The sequence below is a fragment of the Onychomys torridus genome, chromosome 21 (genome assembly GCF_903995425.1).
Source record: "Onychomys torridus chromosome 21, mOncTor1.1, whole genome shotgun sequence".
Classification (NCBI taxonomy): domain Eukaryota; kingdom Metazoa; phylum Chordata; class Mammalia; order Rodentia; family Cricetidae; genus Onychomys; species Onychomys torridus.
The window spans coordinates 7,350,931-7,372,044 of record NC_050463.1 but is presented as its reverse complement, the minus strand read 5'-3'; the positions used below and the strand labels follow the sequence as shown (position 1 = coordinate 7,372,044).

Genomic DNA, 21,114 nt, shown 5'->3' with positions numbered 1-21,114 from the left:
AGCCACATCCTGCGTTATCTTCAGGTTCTTAAACACAGATCAATAGTTAGGCATTACTTCAATAATCAGATTAGTGATTTACAACAAGTAGGATTCCTATACTAAAGGCTGCAGCACACAGCATTCAAGAGCATTTTTTTCTGGTAGTGTAGCCAATGAATAGCTAGCCATGCTCTAATAAATAAATGACTCCATACCCATGCTCACAAAAGCAATCCTAATAAAACTCAATGAGTCATTAAAGGAAAAGAAAACCAAAAAACCAGACATGGCATTGTCACTATGAGGATTCCAAGTGATGATCTGCCCACTGTCCTTTGAGATATTGAAGGTGTTCTAGAAAAAAAAATATGCCAAACACTCTGCTGAAATGTCTATATCTTAGAAATTGTCTTATGCTCTTTGTCCCACCCCCACCCCCCCCCCCCCCCCCACCCCCCCCGCCACAGCTGATGTGAATAGTGAGGGACGTATGAGCAAAAGATCAAAAGAAAAGCAATCACAAATACCTCAAGAGAGCTGCAATACTGAAGTGAGGTTATTAATCTGTGATAAGACAAGACAGTCTAATTAGAGGACAAACCTTCCCTAAATGTAATACCTACACTGCAATTCTTCAATTAAGGATGTGTGTATTAGGAAGACCAATGAACCAGCCTGCCTCCATCTTTGATTTGAAAGCCATCCTATAGTAAAGACAAACTAGGTTCATTCCTGTTTATGATTAAATCTCTGCTTCTCAAAGATTGGGCTCTGCTCCATCTATAGCCTTAACTACAGGTCCTGTACTGCCTGTTCAGGAAATGGCAGCCATGTCTTTGTTTCAAAGGGTTATTATGACCACCCATTGTTATGACTACCTTATAACCATCTTGTAATCATGTCTTTGTTTCAGAAGGTCATTATTAGTAACTTGTTATACTATTGTAACCTGTCTATTTGCCTGCCAAATCCCCCATTTGGAAACCCGCTATCCCTAAGCTATAAAAATATTATCTTGCCTATGTCCAATGCTGATCTCTTGAACTCTGTCTTAGGGGAAGGCAGCCTGTATACACGAGTAAAAATGCTTGCTTTAATTAATTGCTTGCTTGGTCATGATAATTTGGGTCAATGTTCTTTATCCTCACCATCTTGGGGATTAACAAGACAACACAGCAACAGCTAAGGGATAAGCCTGTGAGGGAAGAAACTGACCCCAAAGTTGAATTATCTGGCAGCAGATGAGAAGAAGAAGTGAGAAGGATTTAGAATGTAGGAAGTAGGTATATGAAATGAGTGGTACCCAAAATGGTAGTATTGGATGGTGCCATCATGAAGAGTCATGGGATGGGGAAATGATAGATTCAGTTAGGAAACGTAAGGGTCATAGGTAAGACTGTTAAGAAAGGTGGTCCCTTAGGGAAACTTAGGCAACTGAATATCTAGGGCAAGGGGCATTGTCCACTGGAAGAGTTGAGTACACTGGCTGATAGCTCATGGCTAACACCCACAAGAACCATTGTTAAGGTCTTGGTCAGTTAACTCACAAGTAGCTAAGGCATTGAGGCCCTAGTCGGTAAAGTGAAGATAATAGCAATTGACCACCCAATTCAGTGGAGGGACAAGAGCATGGTGTGGCACTTAGCTATGTAGGAGATAAGTGGAAATGAGCATTATTATTACAGATGAATGGCTTAGTCAATGCCTAGTACATACTTCTCCATGAGTCAGTTGGATTCCATTAACACACATGAAATCCTGTTTGGTGTCTAGACTGGGTTGAGATATGTATGTGCATCACATGCATGTAGTGCCTTCAGAGCCCAGAAGAGTCAGATTCCTTGGAACTGGAATCATAGAGAGTTATGATCTGTTATGTGAGTGCTGGAAACCAAACCTGGGCACTCTGCAATAGCAGTTTGTTGGGGGCACAAAGGTCTTTTGCTCACAGACCACTAGGAAACCACGAATGTTAAATATATGGGGTCTCTTCTCATTGGAGGATATAAAATACCCATTTTTCCACCCAGAAAGTTGGCGTGGATTTTGTTAATGACCTGGTGACCTTTTGCTATACAGGCAGACCTCATCCAAATTCTCCAGAATGTTTATCCCAGACTCTCCCTCCCTAGACTGTTATCTTTAGTTCCCATTTAAACCCATCCTCAGGGGAGATGCCACATCTATTTTATAGCTTGCTGACCTTTATGCTATCTATCGGTCAGAGACTAGACTGGCTTCTAGGCCTTTTAGCTATAGAACCCATCCTCATGGTCATATGTACTTTGTAAAGGAGTTTTTATGTAGTCATACCTTAAGCTTTATTGTGCACCTGGAATTGGAATAACCGTTGCCTGGAAACCTGGAATGGGAATGATTATGGCCTGGAAACTTTTTCCTGAATTGCACTGTGTTCAAATGAAGCAGCGCCTGGCATCAGACTTCCCAAGTCTGATCCAGGTTGATAAAGCCAAGGTAAACTGAGTTTTCATTCTCAGTTCTTCACCAGTTTGAGTCCTTGCCTGGACACTTGCGGGAACCCCCTCAGCAGTCAGTATGTTTAACCACTGAACTGTCTTCCTTATTATAGCTAACAATAATCCCAATTATCCACCAATATGTTGTCACCTGGAAGATTTGAACTCTGTTGCTGCAAGTCACAGGAAAATGGAATGGAATCCAGCTACTGTCACAAAAGCTGCTACTTGGAAAGGTCAAGGACTTCTCCAAAGGTCAAGCCATGACTTAAGGAGTCTTGGTGATATTTTAGCTTTTATATATATATTAGCCAGTTCCTGCAATGATTTTTTGTTTTCAATGTATACTTCCAAGAACCCCTAACAGTGTATTTATCTGATATACTTCTCAAGTATCCTAGGCTGTAATGGCAAACAGTCTCCTGACTTAAGGTAAACACCCTTCCAGAGACACCACCTAGGGGACAGCTAGGTGCATATCTTTATTTCTTGTACAAATTAAGCTCAGACCCTCCTTTCTTATACATCCTTGGTGGTATTTATACTTATATTATAGACTCCTAACATTTTACCTAGGAATGAAGATTGAGCACATATATTCCCTTTTTGATATATTAACTCATCTTAGCTCTCTGTTGACCTTCTCCTTAGCCACTCCCTTTTGGGGTTATAGGAGAAAGCATGTAAAAGAAAGTCACTGCCTGAGGAAAACTTTGATTTGCCTTTATGACCCTGTAAGAATTCAAGCCTGGTGACCTGGCTTGATGGGGAGGATTATTACTTGGGTTTATAACTGAGAGACTTAGAGGAGATGGAGAAGAATAAATCTATGGACTAAGAGCTTGATGTACTCAGATTCTTTTTCCTGAAAATCATTCACACTGTTCATAGCTTCTCCTGGGCCTCTGGGAAGATTATTATGGCTGGACCATAATAATTTTTGATACTCTGACCTGAAGGTCTTAAGACCTCAATAGCCGCAGAGGGAGCAGCCTAGGTATAAACATAGCACTGAAAACTGTTTCCCACGGCATGTACTACTGTTGGATAGCAATTTCCTTCAAACCAAAACATTAGAGTCTAGAGCAAGGCTTAAGACTTAAGAAGAAAACAAAACTTACATGGTTCAGAAAGTAAACACCTACAAATCTCAGGAAATCCCTGAAACTTACAAGATTCACAAGATTGTATAAGTAGTAAGGAGTGCCAGAGAGAGACTTAAGACTTTATAAATCATTCAGGGAGTGCCAAGATGCAGCTTTCATAAGTTGTCCAATGTTAGGAGAGCTTTTCTGTGATGTAGCTGCCTTTGAGTTATCTATGCTTCTGTAAGGAACCCTTTGTCTACACTGTGTAGTAGTGTCAACAAGCTTACAATGCTAGGCTTGTGCAGGTTCATTGGTCTGTCTCTGGTGCTCTACCTGGGGTGACTCTCCCCCAGAAAAAGTCTCAAAGCAACCACTTATCTCCCCAAGCCCTTTGTCCTCAATGATGCATAGCAGTTAGGGCTAGCCCAATACAGTGTCCTATAAGTTATAGTTCCAGGCCAGGCAGTGGTGGCTCATGCCTTTAATCCCAGCACTCAGGAGGTAGAGGCAGGTGGATCTTTGTGAGTTCAAGGCCAGCCTGGTCTACAGAGTGATCCAGGAAAGGCGCAAAGCAACACAGAGAAACCCTGTCTCAAGAAAAAAAAAAAAAAAGTTATAGTTCCAACTGTTTCGAAGGCTAGGACAGAGTTCCCTTGGAGACTAGGAGTTTAGATTCACTGGGGAAACAAACTCCTCTTAAAGGCAAGCCTCAGGTTCAGCAGTACATGGCCAATACCAAAGAAACCCCCCAGAATATTTGGAAGTTCTTTGTCCCACAATGTTAAGTCAGAGCATTTTTCACCTTACAGGTCCTTTGTATAAATATTATGGCTTCTGAGTTTATGTTTTCATGGGATTCGTGTGTGTGTGTGTGTGTGTGTGTGTGTGTGTGTGTGTGTGTGTGTGTGTGTGTCTGTGTGTGTCTGTGTGTCTGCATATGTGTTTCTTGTGCTGTTTCTTTTATTCTTTTTCTTATTTGGTTGTTTGTCCTATTCTGATTTGATTTTATTTAATCTTATTTAATTTATTTTATTTTATTATTATATGCCCATTTGTTTTCAGAGATAGAAAGGGTATGTAACTGGATGGGAGGGAAGATGGGGAGGAATAGGGGGAAGGGAAACCATAATCAGAATATATTGTGTGGGGAAAAAAATCTATTGTCAATAAAAGATAAAAGAAAAATTAAAATACCCAGAGGAAATTATAGGAAAAAATAAAATGAGGTATTAACAGTCAAAGACAAACAAAAAAGGAGTAGGAATCTGAAAGTCCCAGGGTAGTGTAGTGAGACTCCTATTCAAAAAACAAAAACAAACAAACAAATAAATAAAACCCGATAACAAATGCCTGGTTTAATAAACCTAGAAATTTAGTTTTCACAGAAACGCTGAAGAATCCCAATATGAATAAAATTTTGAGGTTAGAACGGAGATCAAGGCAATGGAAATGTACCTCAATTTAAAATGTCTCCTGAGCTCGAACCTGGCCTCTATCCCGTCCAGACACTTCCCCTTAGCTCTCTATTATCCAGGAGAGTAAGTCCTGCTAGGCTGAGGGACAATGCAGGGAACTGTGAACAGTCAGAGGAAGTCAATGATCTTCGCCCAAGGACTTCAGCCCCATCTGGCTCCCAAACCCCAATTGCTGATTCCTCCTTATCCTCCAGCGCCTCCTGCTGGTATTGGGGAGCCTTCCGCACAGCTCTGTTTATTCTGGGCTCTGCCGAGGTAGGCGCATGGGTGCGACGGTCCGCCCAAGTGCAGGGGTCACTGTGCGCTCAGCGGCTCCACCCGCAGCCACAGCCCGCCCTCTGCGCGCAGGATCAGCTCCGGCTTCCGGCGCGGCTCCTTGTGGTCCGGCAGGACGCGGAAGCGCAGCAGGGTGAGCGCCAGCGCCACCTTCATCTCGTTCATGGCGAAAGTCTGTCCTATGCAGTTCCTGCAGGGGGGTGGGGTGGGGACTGTGACTGTGTTCTATATCCCATTCAGGACCCACCTATCACTGAAACCTTGCCTAGGTACCTTCCCCACCTGGTCAGCCAGCTGGAGGGGCACCCAAGGGGAACTAATTTATTCGGAATCCCATCTACATCCACATTCTGTATCCCATGAACCTCAGTCAGACCTCAGAGCCTGGCTGGGAGGCTCATGAGCACAGGTTTGTAGTTCTTGGACTTTCCCAACCCCGGTCCTGCACATCTTTGCTTAACCTGCAGGAGGGAGACCCAGATCCTGACTGTCCCAACTTCCCACCATCTCTCCATCTTTCCTAAACCTTTGCCTCATCACCTCAAGCCCTCTGGCCTCACCTGGGCCCAGCGGAGAAGGGAATAAAAGCCAGAGGTGATCTGTCCTTGATGTTCTCTGGGTCAAAGCGGAAGGGGTCATAGACCTGAAAAAGACAGTGAGTGGCATCTTGCAGCACAGCCAGAGACAGGGCCCTGCGTGTGGTAGGGAAGGGAAGGTCTGATTTCCCCAGTCAAAACCTGCTCCTTCTGCTAGGATCATTGTGATGATGAAAAAGAATGGGGGAGAGCGGTTACAGCACCTCAGGGTCAGGCCACACAGTTGGGTTGTGATGGGTCGCGAAAATATTGATGATACAGATGACACCTGTGGTGAAGTGGGACCAGGAATGTAAGCCTGCTGCTGAATAAAACTTGCTGTGTGCCCAGGACCCTCCTTCCCTGTCCTGTGGCACCTTTAGGGATGACCCGGCCATCTGGGAGGGAAATGTCCTGGGTGCAGCAGCGGGAGATCACTGTGACCGGGGGATGCAGCCGCAGACTCTCCTTGATGCACATGGTCAGGAAGGGCAGCTGGGCCAGGTCGTCCCTGAGGAACCACCACACAATTATCCAGGAACAAAACAGAGGCTGCCAGCCCCTGTGTTGCCCACATAACCTTTCCCCACGGTGTTAAAACATCCCCATGGAAAGAAGAGAAGTAGGAAAATACTGGAGAGAATTTAGCCAGGTATCTTTAGACGCTTTTTCTGAAGTAAACACATATAAATGTCAACCATAAAAAGGAACTCAAAATTGCTTAAAAAAGAAATCCTTTGGTAAGGGCAACATCAAAACGAACTAAGTAAGAGACAACAAAGACACGGTGTTTGACATTCTTTACCACCCTTCTCTGTTTCTGCTGCCTCTGTTTGAGTCTCTCCTTCCCTCCCTGGCGTCCTCCTATCCTCTGTCCCTTCCCTCCACACTGTCTTCTTTTTTATCTCTGTTCCCACCCTGCCCCCTCACCTGCAAACTCTCTGTCCTCTCTCTTTTCATAGCTTCCCTTTTTCCTCCTCCCTCCTTTCATTCTCCTACTTCTTTTTTCTCCTCTTCCTTGTCCTCATCACTCTTCCTTCTTTCTCCTACACTCTCCCTCTCCTTTTCTCACATAACTTTTCTTCAATATTTCTCCTCTTTCCTACTCCCCTCCACCTCGTTGTGTAACAAATATGTCCAGACTAAAACATTCTGTGTTAGGGGGAGCTCCAAAAGACTCAGGAGGTCCACAAAACTGATACAGCTCAAAGTGTGAACAACTCACAAGTCTTAGGAAATTCCTGAAACCTAAGAGATCCTCAAGGCTAAATAAAAAGGTAATAACAGATACTCTCTAGGAGCTCCAGGGATGTAGCTTTTTTGAGATCTACATTAGCATGGCATTTTCAGTGATACAGCTGTAAATAACCCCTCCTCCATACAGATGTGAGAAATTCTAATAAACTCACTGTTTCACTAAATTAGCCTTTCATGGATTCATTTCTTTGGTCTGTTGTCCAGGAAGGCAAACAGACATTTGTTCACATCTCCCCAAGAAAAGTGAGACACCGCCACTCCTCTTGTCTCTGTCCTTTTCTACCTCTTCTTCTCCTCCCTTGGATCTACGGCCCTGACCTCAGCCCCAACCAGATATCTCCTTATCCTCATTCAGGGTTCTAGATTGAAACACATCCTTTACCCCAGCCTTGCTTCTCTTGCTCTAAACCTCACCCCTGCCAGGGTGTCCTGGGAGTGTCCTGATGCAGGACTGTTCTCCCACCAGGCTTGGATCTCCTAACATCACTTCCCTCAGCTGCACCCTTAGCACAGGGGAGCTGCCCGTAAAATTGCCATGGGAAGGCATTATGGGAGTATTTGCTGAATGGATGCATGGATGATGCAACAGATTGTACAGCACACTGACAGTGACTTTTGCCCCCATGTGTCACTTATGAATTCCTATTTTGGCAGGAAATAGGGAACAAAACAGCAAACAGTCAGGGAAGGGAGACATTGAAAACAAATGTTACATGAGACAAGGAAAAAAGAGGAAGGAAAGTTTATATACAATGAATATCTGCAAAGTGACATCATCTCCCCTTACACACTGATATATTGTCAGGAACTCTCTCAGAAATTTAAATCTTTCTGTCCCAAAGCACAAAACTTCCTTTTGTAATGAGGTAGATTCTATACTCACCGAGCAATATGGAAGAATCAACAAAAAGAGCCCCTCCACCACCCGAGGAGCGGAGCCAGGAGAAGGGCCTAGTAACACACCAGGACCTGCGCTCACCACTCAATCTCTGGAGACTTTCGGCCCCTCAGCAGCTCCTGCACCTCCTGCCGGCAGCGCTCCTGATATTCCGGGTGTCTCGCCAGGTTGTACAGGGTCCAGGAGAGCCCACTGGCTGTGGTGTCATGGCCTGAGGGGCAGACAGGTGGACTTGGATCTCAGAGCTACTTCAGCACCACAAAGTGGGCAGCAGCCAGACAGGAAGGACCCCAGAAAGAACGAGGAAAGGGGAAGATGGATGATAGTGGGATTTCAGGGTCCATACAACATGTCCCCGAAATGGAGACTTCTGCTCCCTCTGTAGTCCCACACTGGGACCCTCACCCTCAAACATGAAGGTGTCAGCCTCTGCTCTGATGTCCTCATCTGACAGCTCCTTTCCATCTTCATCCTTGAGACAAGGCAAGAGACCAAATCACAACAGTTCTGAGTCTATGCCTAACCTGACAGCTCTCTTAGATCCATACACCAAGCCCACCGCATCTCTCTTGATCATTATCACCAGTCCCTTCCCCTGGGTACAGTTCTTTATTGTCCTGCCTCCTGTGTTTGTTTGTTTGTTTGTTCATTTGGTTTTCCCAGTTGGAGGAAATGGTGACCCCTGGCTATTTTCCAGTTTCTCTATGATAGGTGATTTCTAGGAAACAAAGGGACAAGGAATCCTGCATATAGGATGATTGCACAGCAGCATTCCTTTGACACTGGAGAATAAACATTACCCTCAAGACACTGTATCTTCTCCTAGGAGGAGAGTGGAACACTTTCTGTCAATTCTTCCATGACTGTTTGATAGGAATAGTGTCTACCTTGTCAGCAAGGACAGTGCTGCACACTTTGGGACAGGAAGGGTCGGACAACGTGTGAACACAGATGATGTCTCCTACATATGACCAGTGACGAGACTTCTCTTTCTCTTTTTCACTTTCAAATATTTTTCATGTGTTTCCCCCCCCCCTGACTGTTTTATCCTGCACCCCAATTCCTACTGCCTTTGTTTGTTCCATTTTGGGGTGCTACACACAGAAAATATATCTTATCTCCTCTGGAGGCTCTTAGGCTTGCATACCTGTAGAATTTACCTGTGGTTGGAAAAAAACTGGCTTACATTCCAGAATAAAGTCCTCTCTCAAAGTGCAAAATTTTATGTTCATGAAAATGCCCTAATGAAACAAGTTAGTTTGCACACTCAAGAACTAATTAAAAATATCCTATCCTGCTCATTTGTCTCTTATTCCCTTACTCTCCCAGCATTACTTCTTCCCTAAACTCCCCCTCCTCTTCTTATCTCCACTTCCTTTTCCCATTCACTTCCTGCTGTCTAGCTCTCTCTTCTTTTCCATCTATTTATACTCCCTGAAACAAAGAAGACACAGATGTGCCAACTCTTCCGTGAAACTTGCAAGACTCATAATGTATGGGTCTTTCTCCTGTGATGGCAAACCTATCTGGTTTATCTGGACACACAAATAAAATCATGACATCACTGAGAAGGGAGGATAGTCTTGCTGCTGGTATTGTTGAGGAGGACTGGTGGGCTGCCCTGGTCATGCAAGTGCACAGTTCTAGGCACATATACAGATATAGATATCTGTGTATTTCTCAACAACATATTAAGTTACAAATAGAGTGAAGCCTTAGATCCTTTGGTTTCAGATCTAGCAGGGATGTGCTGACTGGACTCTGGTGTTCTCTCTCTAACATTTCCTTCTGGCTTGTCTTTCTTTTCCTCACATGCCTTCCGTGGCCTGTAGGTATCTCTCCACCAATGCCCAAATCTGAACTGTCTTTTGTTCCCATATTTGACTCCATTATTCATCCTACCACTTAAAGCCAAGAATGTGGTACAAGCATATAGTCCCACGACTTGGAAATTTGGGACAGGAGAAACCATTCACTAGAAACACGATGAGACTAATCTCTAAAATGCCAACTAGACCTAAGTGATGTAGCATACATCTGTAATTCCAGAATGTGCAAGGTGAGTGCAGAAAGAACATGAGATTAAAGTCATCCAGGACTGCTTAGTGAGACTCTATATAAAAATTACCCTTGCAAATACAAAAATAGCTATTCAATAAGTTAATTAACAATTATTTTGACATAGGGTTTTACCATGTAGCCCTGACTGGCCTGGAATTCAATATATATATATACTAGGCTGGCCTCAAGCTCACAATGATCTTCCTGCACCATCACGCTCAGTGAATTAAGTTTAAACAACTCCATTCTACCTCTTGAGAACCCACCTTGGTCAGCAGCAGCACATCAATGAAGTCCAAAGTCTTAGACTTGGCCTTGGCCTTGAGGACATCATCAGCATCCTTACTGGGAAGAGTACGTCGTCGATCCTGGATGACGGCGTCTGTGAAGTCATGCACCAGGCGGCAGGCCTTATGGAATCGCATCCCGTTAGGGGTGAGCTGATAAAGTGAGTCTATGTGCAGAAGCAGCTGCTGGTACCGTTTGGACACTAAAGCACTGAGTTCCAGGATGGCAGAAATATACTCACTGGGCTTCCTGCATGAGTCAAGCATGAAGAGAAGCCAAACAACTCAATGTAACTGATGCCCAAGAAGCACCTCTCAGCAACAAATGGGAATTCCTTGCCAACAGGATACACAGTAGTCAGAAACAACCACACAAATACATGGCTGCCATTAGTTGTGAGATTTGACTCAGGACTCTTATTTCTCTGTATCCCATCCTCATGAGCCTCAGTGTCTCAAGGCATCCGGAGTGCAACACAGATATCGTGCATCCTTTTTCTCTCTTGCCCTAACCTTGGTTCTGACCCACCTGCTTCCCAACACTTTCCACTAGTTAAGATATCATTTTCTTCCAGTTACCCAGTCTCTTCCACAGGGTCCCTGCATTCAGTGACAATTCAACCTTGTTTTGACAAGTCAGTCAGTGTCTACAAAGCTCTTGATAAGATCATGTCCATTTACTGTGGTTTGGGGTCGTCCCCCAAATGGCCATCTCTGAGGCTATTAGAAAGTGACAGAATCATTAAGAGATAGGGCTTAATAGAGGCTCGCTAGGCCATTTTAAGTGTGCCTTGGAGAGGATGGTAGTACCCTGACCCTTTCCTGTCTCTCTTTATTTCCCAACTGTCGTGAAGTAAACATTTTCCCTAACACATGCTCCCACCAAAACAACAAAGTCAAAGAACCATCAACAAAAGTCTCTGAAACTATGAGGCACAATAAACACATCTTCTGATTAAGTCAATACCTTCAGAAATGTTGTCACAGAAGCAGAAGTGGCTACAAGAACAAATACCCTTGGAAGAGACTATAGGAGAAAGTTCCAACCTTGGTCTGGCTTTCATGTCCTTATGGTTTAGTCACTGTGTTGGTGTATACTGATTGTCAACTTGACAAGATCTAGAATCACCTTGTAGACAAATTTCTGAGCATATCTGGAGTCTCTAGATTGGGTTAATTGAAGTGGTACTACCCACCTTAATAAGGGAACACTATGCCATGCCTGGGGCTTTCAGATGACACAAAAAGGAAAAAGTTAGTTGAGCATAACCGCTTGTTGCTCTCTGCTTCCTGACTGTGGATGTAATGTGACCATCAGTCTCACACTCCTACACCTGTGACTTCCCCACATTGGTGTACTTCCCCTCAACATTAACCCAAAACAAATCCCTCCTTCTTTATTTTTTGTTGTGTCAACAAGAAACACAAGTAATATGTAAATTGATACCAGAAGTGGGGTCATAACTGTAATAATCCTGAATACATGGTTCTTAGGCCTTTGAAACTTATTTGTAGAAGGAACATAGAAAAAAATCTAAAATAATGAGCCAGAAAAGCCCTTAAATTCTATAAGAGGATCTTAAAGGAAAATTCTGATGGGAGTTTGGTAGAATATCAAAAAGAAATGCAGTTAATGGAGACCTAGATGGTGTGGGGGGGGTTTTTTTTTTGGGGGGGGGGTAGAGAGCGCTGTGTCAGGAACTAGCCCATACTTGATACTTTTCTGGCAACAAATTTGGTTTCTTTCTCCCCATGTCATAAGGCATTAGACCTTTTGTGCGAAGAAAATTTCAAGACAGCATAGCATTCAGAATACGGGGTGGCTACTGCTCTCTGACCTTTTCATATCTACAATGCAAAGGGGGTTTCAGACCACACAAAAAGAGAAAACTAGTTGAGCATAAATGTTCATTCCTTTTTGCTTCCCGACTACAGACACAGTGTAGCCAGCCTGCTGTGCCTGGCCTTCCTTCTCTCCAACTGTGAGCCAAATAAACCCTTCCTCACGTTGCTTTTACCAGTTATTTTGTTGCAACAACGGAAAAAGGACCTAATTCAGAAGTGTCAACCTGGGGATCTCACATCTAAGGCGCCTTCTCCAGGCCAGATTTACATGATTTAAATCTGGTCCCCGAATCTCGTTCTAAGTCTCCTCCTCTGGGGAGCCCCTCTTTTCCTACTGACCAGCCACCACTCCTCCTCTCTGAGGTCCATAATCCAGGTTCTCAGGCAGTGGGGGGAACTCACTCCTGGCAGTTGCTGTCGAAGCTGAAGACGCATTTCTGCAGACTGTCCAAGGTCATCAGGCTGATGTTCTCAAACATGTCCAGACAGGCGCTGCCCCCTGAGGCCAGGCGCTGCCATTTGGCCTTTACAGAAAAGAAGCAGTGTCATAACCAGGTCTCAGATCCTTGAGACTCTGCCCAGTCACAGCCACAGGAATGGATACCCTAAATCAGCCTCCCAAGTCTCTGCCCCAGACACTTGACCCCAAGAATAACTGGACTTGAGTGGGAGCAATACTGTTAGGTAGATGAAGATTCAGAGCTGAAGATCAGGGCCCTGTGTTTAAGCCTCATCTCTGACTCCATGCTCTGTGAATCCTCAGTCGGCTCATTGCCCTCTGTCTCACATGCCATGTCTTGACTGTGTCCGATAAACCACGATGGAGTCTATGTGCCACTATTTCTAGATCAATTACTACCTGGATAGAGGGGGACATTTCCTTTATGCTTCCAAACTTCAGGTTCATCCCTAACAAGGAAAAAAACCTCTATCTCACAGGTTTGTTAAAAATAAAATTTGCAGCATAAATTATGGAATTGGGCCGTGCCCCCCAGTTCCAGAACATGTTATGAATGCAGCAAATGGTATTATTCCTTGAGTATCATAAGTTGGACTCAAAGCGATCTCTATGTCAAGCATGGCTGACCTCCATGTTTTCTAAGCACCCTTACTAAGTATTCCAAACATAAATCGTATACTCTTTTCTTATTTTCTTCTTCTTCTTTTTGATTTTTCAAGACAGGGTTTCTCTGTGTAAAAGAACTGGCTCTCCTGGAACTTTTTTATAGACCGGGCTGGCCTTGAATTCAGAGATCTGCCTGCCTCTGCCTCCTGAATGCTGGGATTAAAGGCGTGCGCCACCACCTCCCAGCTCATTCCAATGTTCTTAACCTGGACTATTTCATAGATACTTGCAGAAACCCTTGAGAGATCCAGTGATGACTCTCCTTGGGCAAATACTGGACTCATTTCCACCTTGTTATAAAAGCAAATTCCCTAAAACTAAGCAACATAATGTTGGTCAGGGGTTGCATCTGTTGAAACCCACCTGTGATGCCCCATGGAATTTAGAAGCTTTCAAGAAAGAACAGAAGCCAAAATGGTGCACAATGAGAAACCGACTGCCTTTTGTATTTGAACACGGAATCTGTGTGGTATGGCAGAATCCACAGGTAAACAAGCTGAGCAGTTAGCTAACAAGCAGAAAAGAAAACTGGTGGCCCTTCCCATGACACCCTGCCCTGTGCCTGTCTTGTTCCTCAATCCGTGTGATGTGAGTTCTCAGCAATGTTGAGCTTATTCTATCACCCTTTGCCTTTGTGTTAGATTTATGACTTGGACTAATACAGGCTAGGAAAACGGAAGGAGCTATAACTTCAGTGAAACCCAAGCTTCAGCTGACTTCCAGATTCTCTCCTACAGAACTGTGTACCACAGGAGGAAACCTGGGATGCCTTCTGAAGAGAGAGAACCTTAGAGAAGAGTCCAGACTGTCCTTCTGAGACCACACTAAATTAGCTTGAAATTGATCAAGTCCCAAACATCAGAAAATTATGCTGGTATCAGGAAAGCTGACCCATGGCTTATCATATGCCATGAGTGACCCAAACCCTGTCCAGAAGAACCAGCCCCCTGACCTACACCCTTATCAGCAACATCAGACCTCATTGTTTCCAAACTGGTGAGTATGGCAGGGCCCTGCTCCTTATCGCCAGTGTCTATGTAATCCTCATCAAGTTAGCATCTAGTTTCCAAGGCAACCATCTCTAAAAATAGAAACTAACTCTTTATAAGCACTCACCATGTGGGAAGATATGGCGCTATAGGATCATCTTGAACATAAAATGGAGAGGAAACTAAAATAAAACATGGTCCCAGCACCACCCTTTAGAGTACGGACCACATCTATCTGAGGCCCTTTTCCTGAGAAGCTGGGTTCCAGGGACTCACATGCATGATGTTGGTGCTGTCATTGAAAATCTTCATATAGGGCTTCAGGATGTTGAAATGGAAGGCGGGTGTCAGCATGCGACGGTGGCGGCTCCACTTGTCACCAGCACTCAGCAAGAGCCCGTCCCCTGGTAGGGCAACATGGCAGTGAGCAGTGGTAGCATATCCCCCACCCCCACCCCCAAGGATATTCCTAGGCCCTTCATCTGTAGCTACTCACCCAGCCAGGGTTTCAGGAAAGTGTAGAAGATTACTTCCTTTAGGGCAACCGCAGCTGGCATGAACAAGGATGATCAGGGGCCATGGAGAAACTAGGAAATGAACTTGCAGAGTGTGGGGGCCTCAGCGAATTGTGTGCAAGTCTGCCCCAAGCCCAGAATGACAGGGTTAGAGAAACGGACATAGGAAGCAGAGAAGAGATGGAGGAAACGGGATACAAGATAAGACAGCATCAACTCAATTCACCATCCCTTCAGTTGGCTTCAACATAGTCTATCAAGTCTGCCCTTCAAGAGCAGCACAATGTTCTACAGACCTAGCATAGCTGTCCACCCCAGCATGCTGTAACATCTCCTGACATAGTCGTGGACATATATGGGATAATATGGGCTAACATGGCTGAAATACACATGACCTGCCCTAAATGACCCCATCTGCTGTGAAATGGATAGAGATGGTCTGATACATCTCAGTGTGCTCCACAGGCAGGTCCCAGACAAGATTTTAAAATAGTCACAATAGTTTCATAGATATGGCACTGGTGTGGTACAATCAGACATCAGACCTGCCTCAACCAAGAAATCTCAGCCATATTTCTATTTCAATGGGACTCTAGGTGACAAATGCCAAATAACCTCCCAAACACTTTGGTGTTTTCAACAGGGAAAAAATGGTAATTTCAAACAACTGCTCAGGCAAGAAACAGATGTTCTCCAAGTGTCCACAGCTCTGTGTGAGCCCCAGATAGGGCCATATTCATGATTACACTTGGTTCATACCTGGGACAGTAAGAAACACCCCAACCAGCTTGTATTTTGAAAGATTTAGTCCTCAGATGCTGCCTGTATTTTGGGAGATTCTAGAAATCTTAGGAAGTGGAGCTTAACTGGAGAAGGTCATTGGAGTAATCCCTTGGAAACATATTCTTCCCCGTTTCCTCCCTTCTTCTTTCCATGGTTATGTGTCTCTCTCTCTTTTATCATGATGGACTCTGATCCACAAATCAAAATCAGTCTTCCCCTCATTTAATTTGTGCTAACAATAGCAACAAAAGAACTGCTCCACCAGGTGTAATCAGGAGACGGCCACATCAGTCAAGTCTCATATTGAAATAGAGGTGAGGCAGAGGCAGGGAATCACCAGAGCCCATCTGCCTGCACTCTGGTCATGTGCACCCACTGGAGGCAGCATGGAGATCTTAGCAGTGGGCAGACAGTCTAGTCCAATGTCCACCTGGATCAGAAAACAGGAGCCTCTTTGAGGTTTGGTGGAAGATGTGGTCTCCAGCCACCAGCAGCATACACCTCCAGTGGTGCACACCATGCCGTGGGTGCACAGGATACCTTCCTCTTAGCTCTGAATGGAGATGAGAAGAAAGGGGTCCCACATTCTCTAGCCTTTCCAAGAAAAAAATTACCAAGACAGGGGCTAGAATGAGCCCTGAGAATTCTATCCATCCTCTGTGCTGAGCCTTGCCTGGGCTTCATCCTGACAGCTTCAGTGTAAAGTAGAGAAAGCCAAGAGAAAGAATGACGGAGCTACTCAGGAATCACACAGAAGCATGATGTGAAGACTAGAAGCCCTCCCTTTCCCATAGCCACACCACTGCCAGCTTCCCCCAAGTACCTGAGGCATTGAGGACAGATCGGATGATGTCTGGGTGACACAGAGTGATGATGGGGAGGATGGGACCCATCCATGTCCTGAAGCCCTGGGGGTAGGTGGCCACCAGCTTAGTCACCTCCTTCAGACCCTGCTCGGTGGGAGCGATCTATAAGCAAGACAGAAGCAGTCACTTCCTGGGATGGTTTGTCAGGAATCAACTGCATTATGCTTATGAGATCCTCAGGCAGCTGAGACAACATGGCTTCCGAATACCTCTGTGATGGCGTTTCCAGAAGGTATTGCTGTGTGAATCAATATTCTTGGTCAGGATGACCCACCCTCCACAGGGTGAGTGGCACCATCCATCCAACTGAAGACCATATAGATCAACGGTTCTCAACCTTGCCAATGTTGTGATCCTTTCATACAGTTCTTCATGTTGTGGTGACCCCAACCATAAAATTGTTTTCGTTGCTACTTCATAACTGTAATTTTGCTAGTGTTATGATTCATAATGTAAATATCTGATATTCAGGATATCTGATATGTGACTCCCCCAAGGGGATCTCAATCCACAGGTTGAGAACTGCTGGTGTAGAACAATAGATAGAGGAAGGGAAAATTCATTCTCATTTCCAGACTGGTGAACCCTTCTTCTTTTACCCACAGACATCACCGTACAGGTCCTTGACCTTTGGACTCTACCTCATCCCACAGGATGGCTCCTCCCTCAAGGATCCCCCATACACAGGATGCCAAGCTTTTGGTCTCTCGGATTGAATTTATTACAGCCTGGCTTCCCAGTCCCCCACTTTGTAGATGACATATTGTAGCATGCTCAGAATCCATAATTATAGAAACCAATGATGGTAACATAATATACCCCCCTCTCTCTACCCTCACTCTCATGTGGATATATATATGTATATGTGTATATATGTGTATATATATGTATATATGTATATATATGTATATAGTGATATGTGTTGTAATGATATATACATAATATGTTGTATAGAGCTTGCATATCAATTATGTATATATCTATATATCCACATAAATACATTTACATAACTATATGAATAAAATCATGCTGCATAATGATGTTCTTATCACTGACACACTGCATATGTGTGTGACCCTGGTCCTGTAAGATCATCATGGACCTGAAGAATTCCTATGCTTAGTATTTTGACATCATCCTGTGAGTGATGTCACTAACATGTATGTATGTTGTGAGCTTTGCTATTTGCAAATGAAGCAACCAAGACCAAGCACCTAAAGGAGAGAAGAGGCTTGGTCAGTGTCCAAGGGGTGGGGTCAAAGGAAAGCTTGTGGGAGGGGAGTGGACAGCTTTCATCTCACTTGGGCAACAGGACTCACTAGTCCATCTGAGGGGAGAACTGCAGACATTAAAAAAGAAAGATGCTTCGGGAACCAGAGGCAGGAAGACAGTCCATGACTCTCCTGCTCCATGTGTGGTGGGAGAGGAATATCAAAGATCACCCTAGGTGAAACACAGAAACCCAGGGATGGACTGACAGAAATAATGGCACTGACCTTGGACAGGGCTTCTCAGGAGGCCCCAAGTCCACCAGCAGACAATGTGGGAACACCACGGGTCCTCCCTCTGTATGATCCACCCTGGGAGCCCCTCAGTGTCCACCAGTGTTTAAGAAAGAGCAGAAATGAACCCAGAGCTAACGAAGGATGGCAGACAGGAAGAAGAGAAAAGCTAGAGAAGGATACTGGAGGGCTCAGGCCACTCTCCCCCTGAACCCCATTCCTGGTGCGTTCACTCCCCAATAGGAGATCCACAATCTGCTGCCACACTCACCATGCCCAGGTGACCCAAGAACCAATTCCGTTTGGTGGGCTGAGGGAAACCACAAAGATGTTGATATGTGCCATAGAAGGTGTAGGTCTGAGTCAGGACCCGGGCCAAGAGCCAGGAAGCTCCGATGAGCAGCACAAGCAGCCACAGTGAGGATGCCTCCAGGCTCCATCCCAACCAGGACAGATCCAACTGTGGCATTCTGTGGGGCAGATGGACAGAGAGGGAGATCCAGAGTCTGGCAAGAGGGATGGGGTCCGCGGGGACAGTGGACAGGGGTAGCGAGAGTGAAGGCAGGAGAATTGGTCCACGGGGAGGAGAGAGGCAGTGAGAACAAGAGGAGAGACAGGAGTCCCCAAATATCTGAATCAGAGTGAGGCTGCCAGAGGCTGTTACCTGGAAGTGAACAGGTTCACTGGCTTTTGGGCTTCAGACAGCTGGCTACCTAAGGAGTACCTAGGAGCTCAGAGCTCTCTCTAACCCTGTACAGGACCCTACAACTCCACCTCCCTTAGCCTGGCACCTCCTCTCGGGAACAGTGTGTTCCCACAGTTCTCCCTCCTCTAGAGCTAGCCTCTTTGCTCCTAGCTTCTGCCCTGGAGGAGGTGATGGGAGGCCAGGCTCTGTGCCAGCCAATCCTTCACTGGCTCATCTGCCGCCTCCCCTCCTGGGCTGATGGCCAAGAGGAGGGGGGTTGGTCAGCAGGCTACAGAGTGGAATTAATTCAGGGAAAAACAGCATGGATGCCAGATCCTTAGGACTTGGCCCTTCTCACACGGTGGGGGAGGGTGAGATTTGGGGGTGAGCAAGATTCTAAGGTGAGCAGAGGTAAGTCTGAGCCCCACATTTTTAGCTGCCCCTACTCTTCCAAGAATAAAGTGTATCTAGAAAAATCATTAACAGGAGTTCAGGTGCCAGGGGAATGGAGCCAGGCCAGGCTCGTCACAGACCATCTCAAGTCTTCTGCTTGGAACTGCACTGACAGCTTACACCATCCCTTTTTTAAAAATGCATACATAATACTTTGTATTAATTTGTTGAGAATTTTTACATGCATAAAAATGTATTTTGATCAGATTCACCTCTACTCTGACACTTAATTCCTTGCAGATCAGCTTCCTACCCCCTCACCCCCACCTCCTTTTTTTTTTTAATTACTTCCTGATTCAAATAGGTAGAAGGCCTACCAGGCACCAGATCCCCTAAAGAAAATTGACCTCCCCCCATCAGCTGCCAACAGCTCCTCAGCCAGGGATTGGGGCTCCGTGATCCTCCCCCAGTGCTGGAATGCTGACTGCCTTGATCTGGAGCAGGTCTTGGGCAGGCAGCTGCAGCTGCTGTGTACCCATGCGTGTAGAAGGCACAGTTTGGTCCTGTTCTCCCAGACTTCTGGCTCTTATTGTCATTTTGCTCCAAATTCCTCAAGGATCTGTGAGTCTTGTGGGGCGTGGTTATGACATAGTTGTCCCGTTTATTCTCTGCACTTGAACAGCTGTGAGTCTGTGTGAAGTGCTGTCCATGGTACAAAGAAACTTCTCTGATGAGGTCTTTCATGGCACAAAACTGGGAGGCTCCAGGATTACCTCTGCCTACCAATGACACAGTATGGCAAAATTCAAGTCCTACTCTGAAGCAGAGTCTGGATAGAGACGCGATTCTTTGGAGCAGGAGCAAAGAATGAAGCCCTGTGATTATTCCCCAGGTCAGATTCTAGGAATCAGCAGCCCAGTTGAAAGAACAACGCTTAGGTTGATCTGGATATGAGGGGGAGTGGGGGAGGGGGCGTGCAGGCAGGTGACGGTGAAGCCAAGGGGAACCCTGAGCAGATGGATCCATGCAGAGGAGTACCAGGCACGGGTCAGAGGACAGCCTTTGGGTATCAGTCCTCACCTTCCACCTTTTTTGAGGGTCTCTTGTTGATTTTGCAGCTGTGTGCTCCAGGCTAAATGAGTCATAAGATCCCAGGGATTCTTCCATCTCTACCTTCCTTTCTACAAGAGTACAAACATTATAGATTTGTGTGCCATTGTGCCTGACTTTGTATGGGTTCTGGGCATTTGAACCCAGGTCCTTATGTTTGCAAGCAAATGTAATACCCTCTAGGGTTTTATTTGTTTGCTTTTGGCTTTTTTGTTTGTTTGTTTGTTTTGTTATGTTGGTTTGTTTGCTAATTAAAGATTTAAAAGTCAAGGAAGAAGCATTACTGGAGTTTCTGAAGAGTCATCATATGATAACAGAAAAATTGTCCCCTGCCATGCGGTTTTTAGTTACAATAATGAAAGTGTGGTTATTTGAGTGAGAAATGTCTCCCATAGTCTCAAGCATTTGAGCACTTTGTCCTTGATGGCACTGTTTGGGGAGGGTTAGGAGGTGTGGACTTGCTGGAGGAAGTATGTCACTGGGGATGGGCTTTGAGAATTTAAGGCCTCACACTGCTTGCAGTTTGGTTTCTCTGGTGCTTATAGTTCGAGACGTGAGCTCTTGGTTTTCTACTCCAGCCGTCACGCCCACCTGCCACTATGGATTCTATCCCTCTGGAACCATAACCCAAAATAAACTCTTTCTTCTATGAGTTGCCTTTAGCACAGCAACAGAAAAGTGACTAATAAATAGGAACTCAAGGACAAATTACAGACTCAAGCAGAAGATTCAGGATAATTTCTTAGAGTCTCAAAGGAAATCTCCAGGGCCCATTAGCTGTCGATCTCAAAGGAAAACGGAAAAGCCAACCTGGCATGAAGGAAGGTCAGCCACATGGAGGCAGGCAGTCACACAATGAAGAAGGAACTTGAGAAAAGGAGTAAAGACGTCCAGAGCATCAGGAAGTTAAAGAGGCATAGTCGG

General features: G+C 45.2%; 1 protein-coding gene across 4 annotated transcripts; it reads right to left on the bottom strand.

The window, feature by feature from the left end:
* Window positions 1-4,873: 4,873 nt before the first annotated feature.
* LOC118571645 (cytochrome P450 4F4) lies at window positions 4,874-18,843 on the bottom strand. 4 transcript variants are annotated; one of them, XM_036170833.1, is made up of 14 exons: window positions 18,667-18,840; window positions 18,274-18,472; window positions 16,458-16,602; window positions 14,833-14,886; window positions 14,613-14,740; window positions 12,624-12,745; window positions 10,619-10,626; window positions 10,356-10,471; window positions 8,434-8,500; window positions 8,110-8,239; window positions 6,251-6,384; window positions 6,098-6,162; window positions 5,859-5,941; window positions 4,874-5,488 (listed from the first exon to the last, which is right to left on the bottom strand). In XM_036170833.1, the coding sequence occupies exons 2-14, from the start codon at window positions 18,469-18,471 to the stop codon at window positions 5,317-5,319; spliced, it is 1,422 nt and encodes a 473-aa protein (XP_036026726.1). In that variant the 5' UTR covers window position 18,472; window positions 18,667-18,840; the 3' UTR covers window positions 4,874-5,316. The 4 variants fall into 4 exon arrangements, with proteins under 4 accessions (XP_036026726.1, XP_036026725.1, XP_036026727.1 ...); XM_036170832.1 differs by having other exon boundaries at window positions 10,356-10,626; XM_036170834.1 differs by lacking the exon at window positions 18,274-18,472 and having other exon boundaries at window positions 10,356-10,626; window positions 18,667-18,839.
* Window positions 18,844-21,114: the final 2,271 nt, after the last annotated feature.

Bases quoted from the DNA above. Each gene is read 5' to 3' on its own strand.
- LOC118571645 (XM_036170832.1), bottom strand. From the start codon at position 18,471: ATGCCACAGTTGGATCTGTCCTGGTTGGGATGGAGCCTGGAGGCATCC. The intron at 10,627-12,623 runs GTGAGTTCCCCC...TGACTCATGCAG, and splicing joins TTCGACAGCAACTGCCAGGA to GAAGCCCAGTGAGTATATTT. The intron at 6,163-6,250 runs GTGCCACAGGAC...ACTTCACCACAG, and splicing joins TGGCCGGGTCATCCCTAAAG to GTGTCATCTGTATCATCAAT.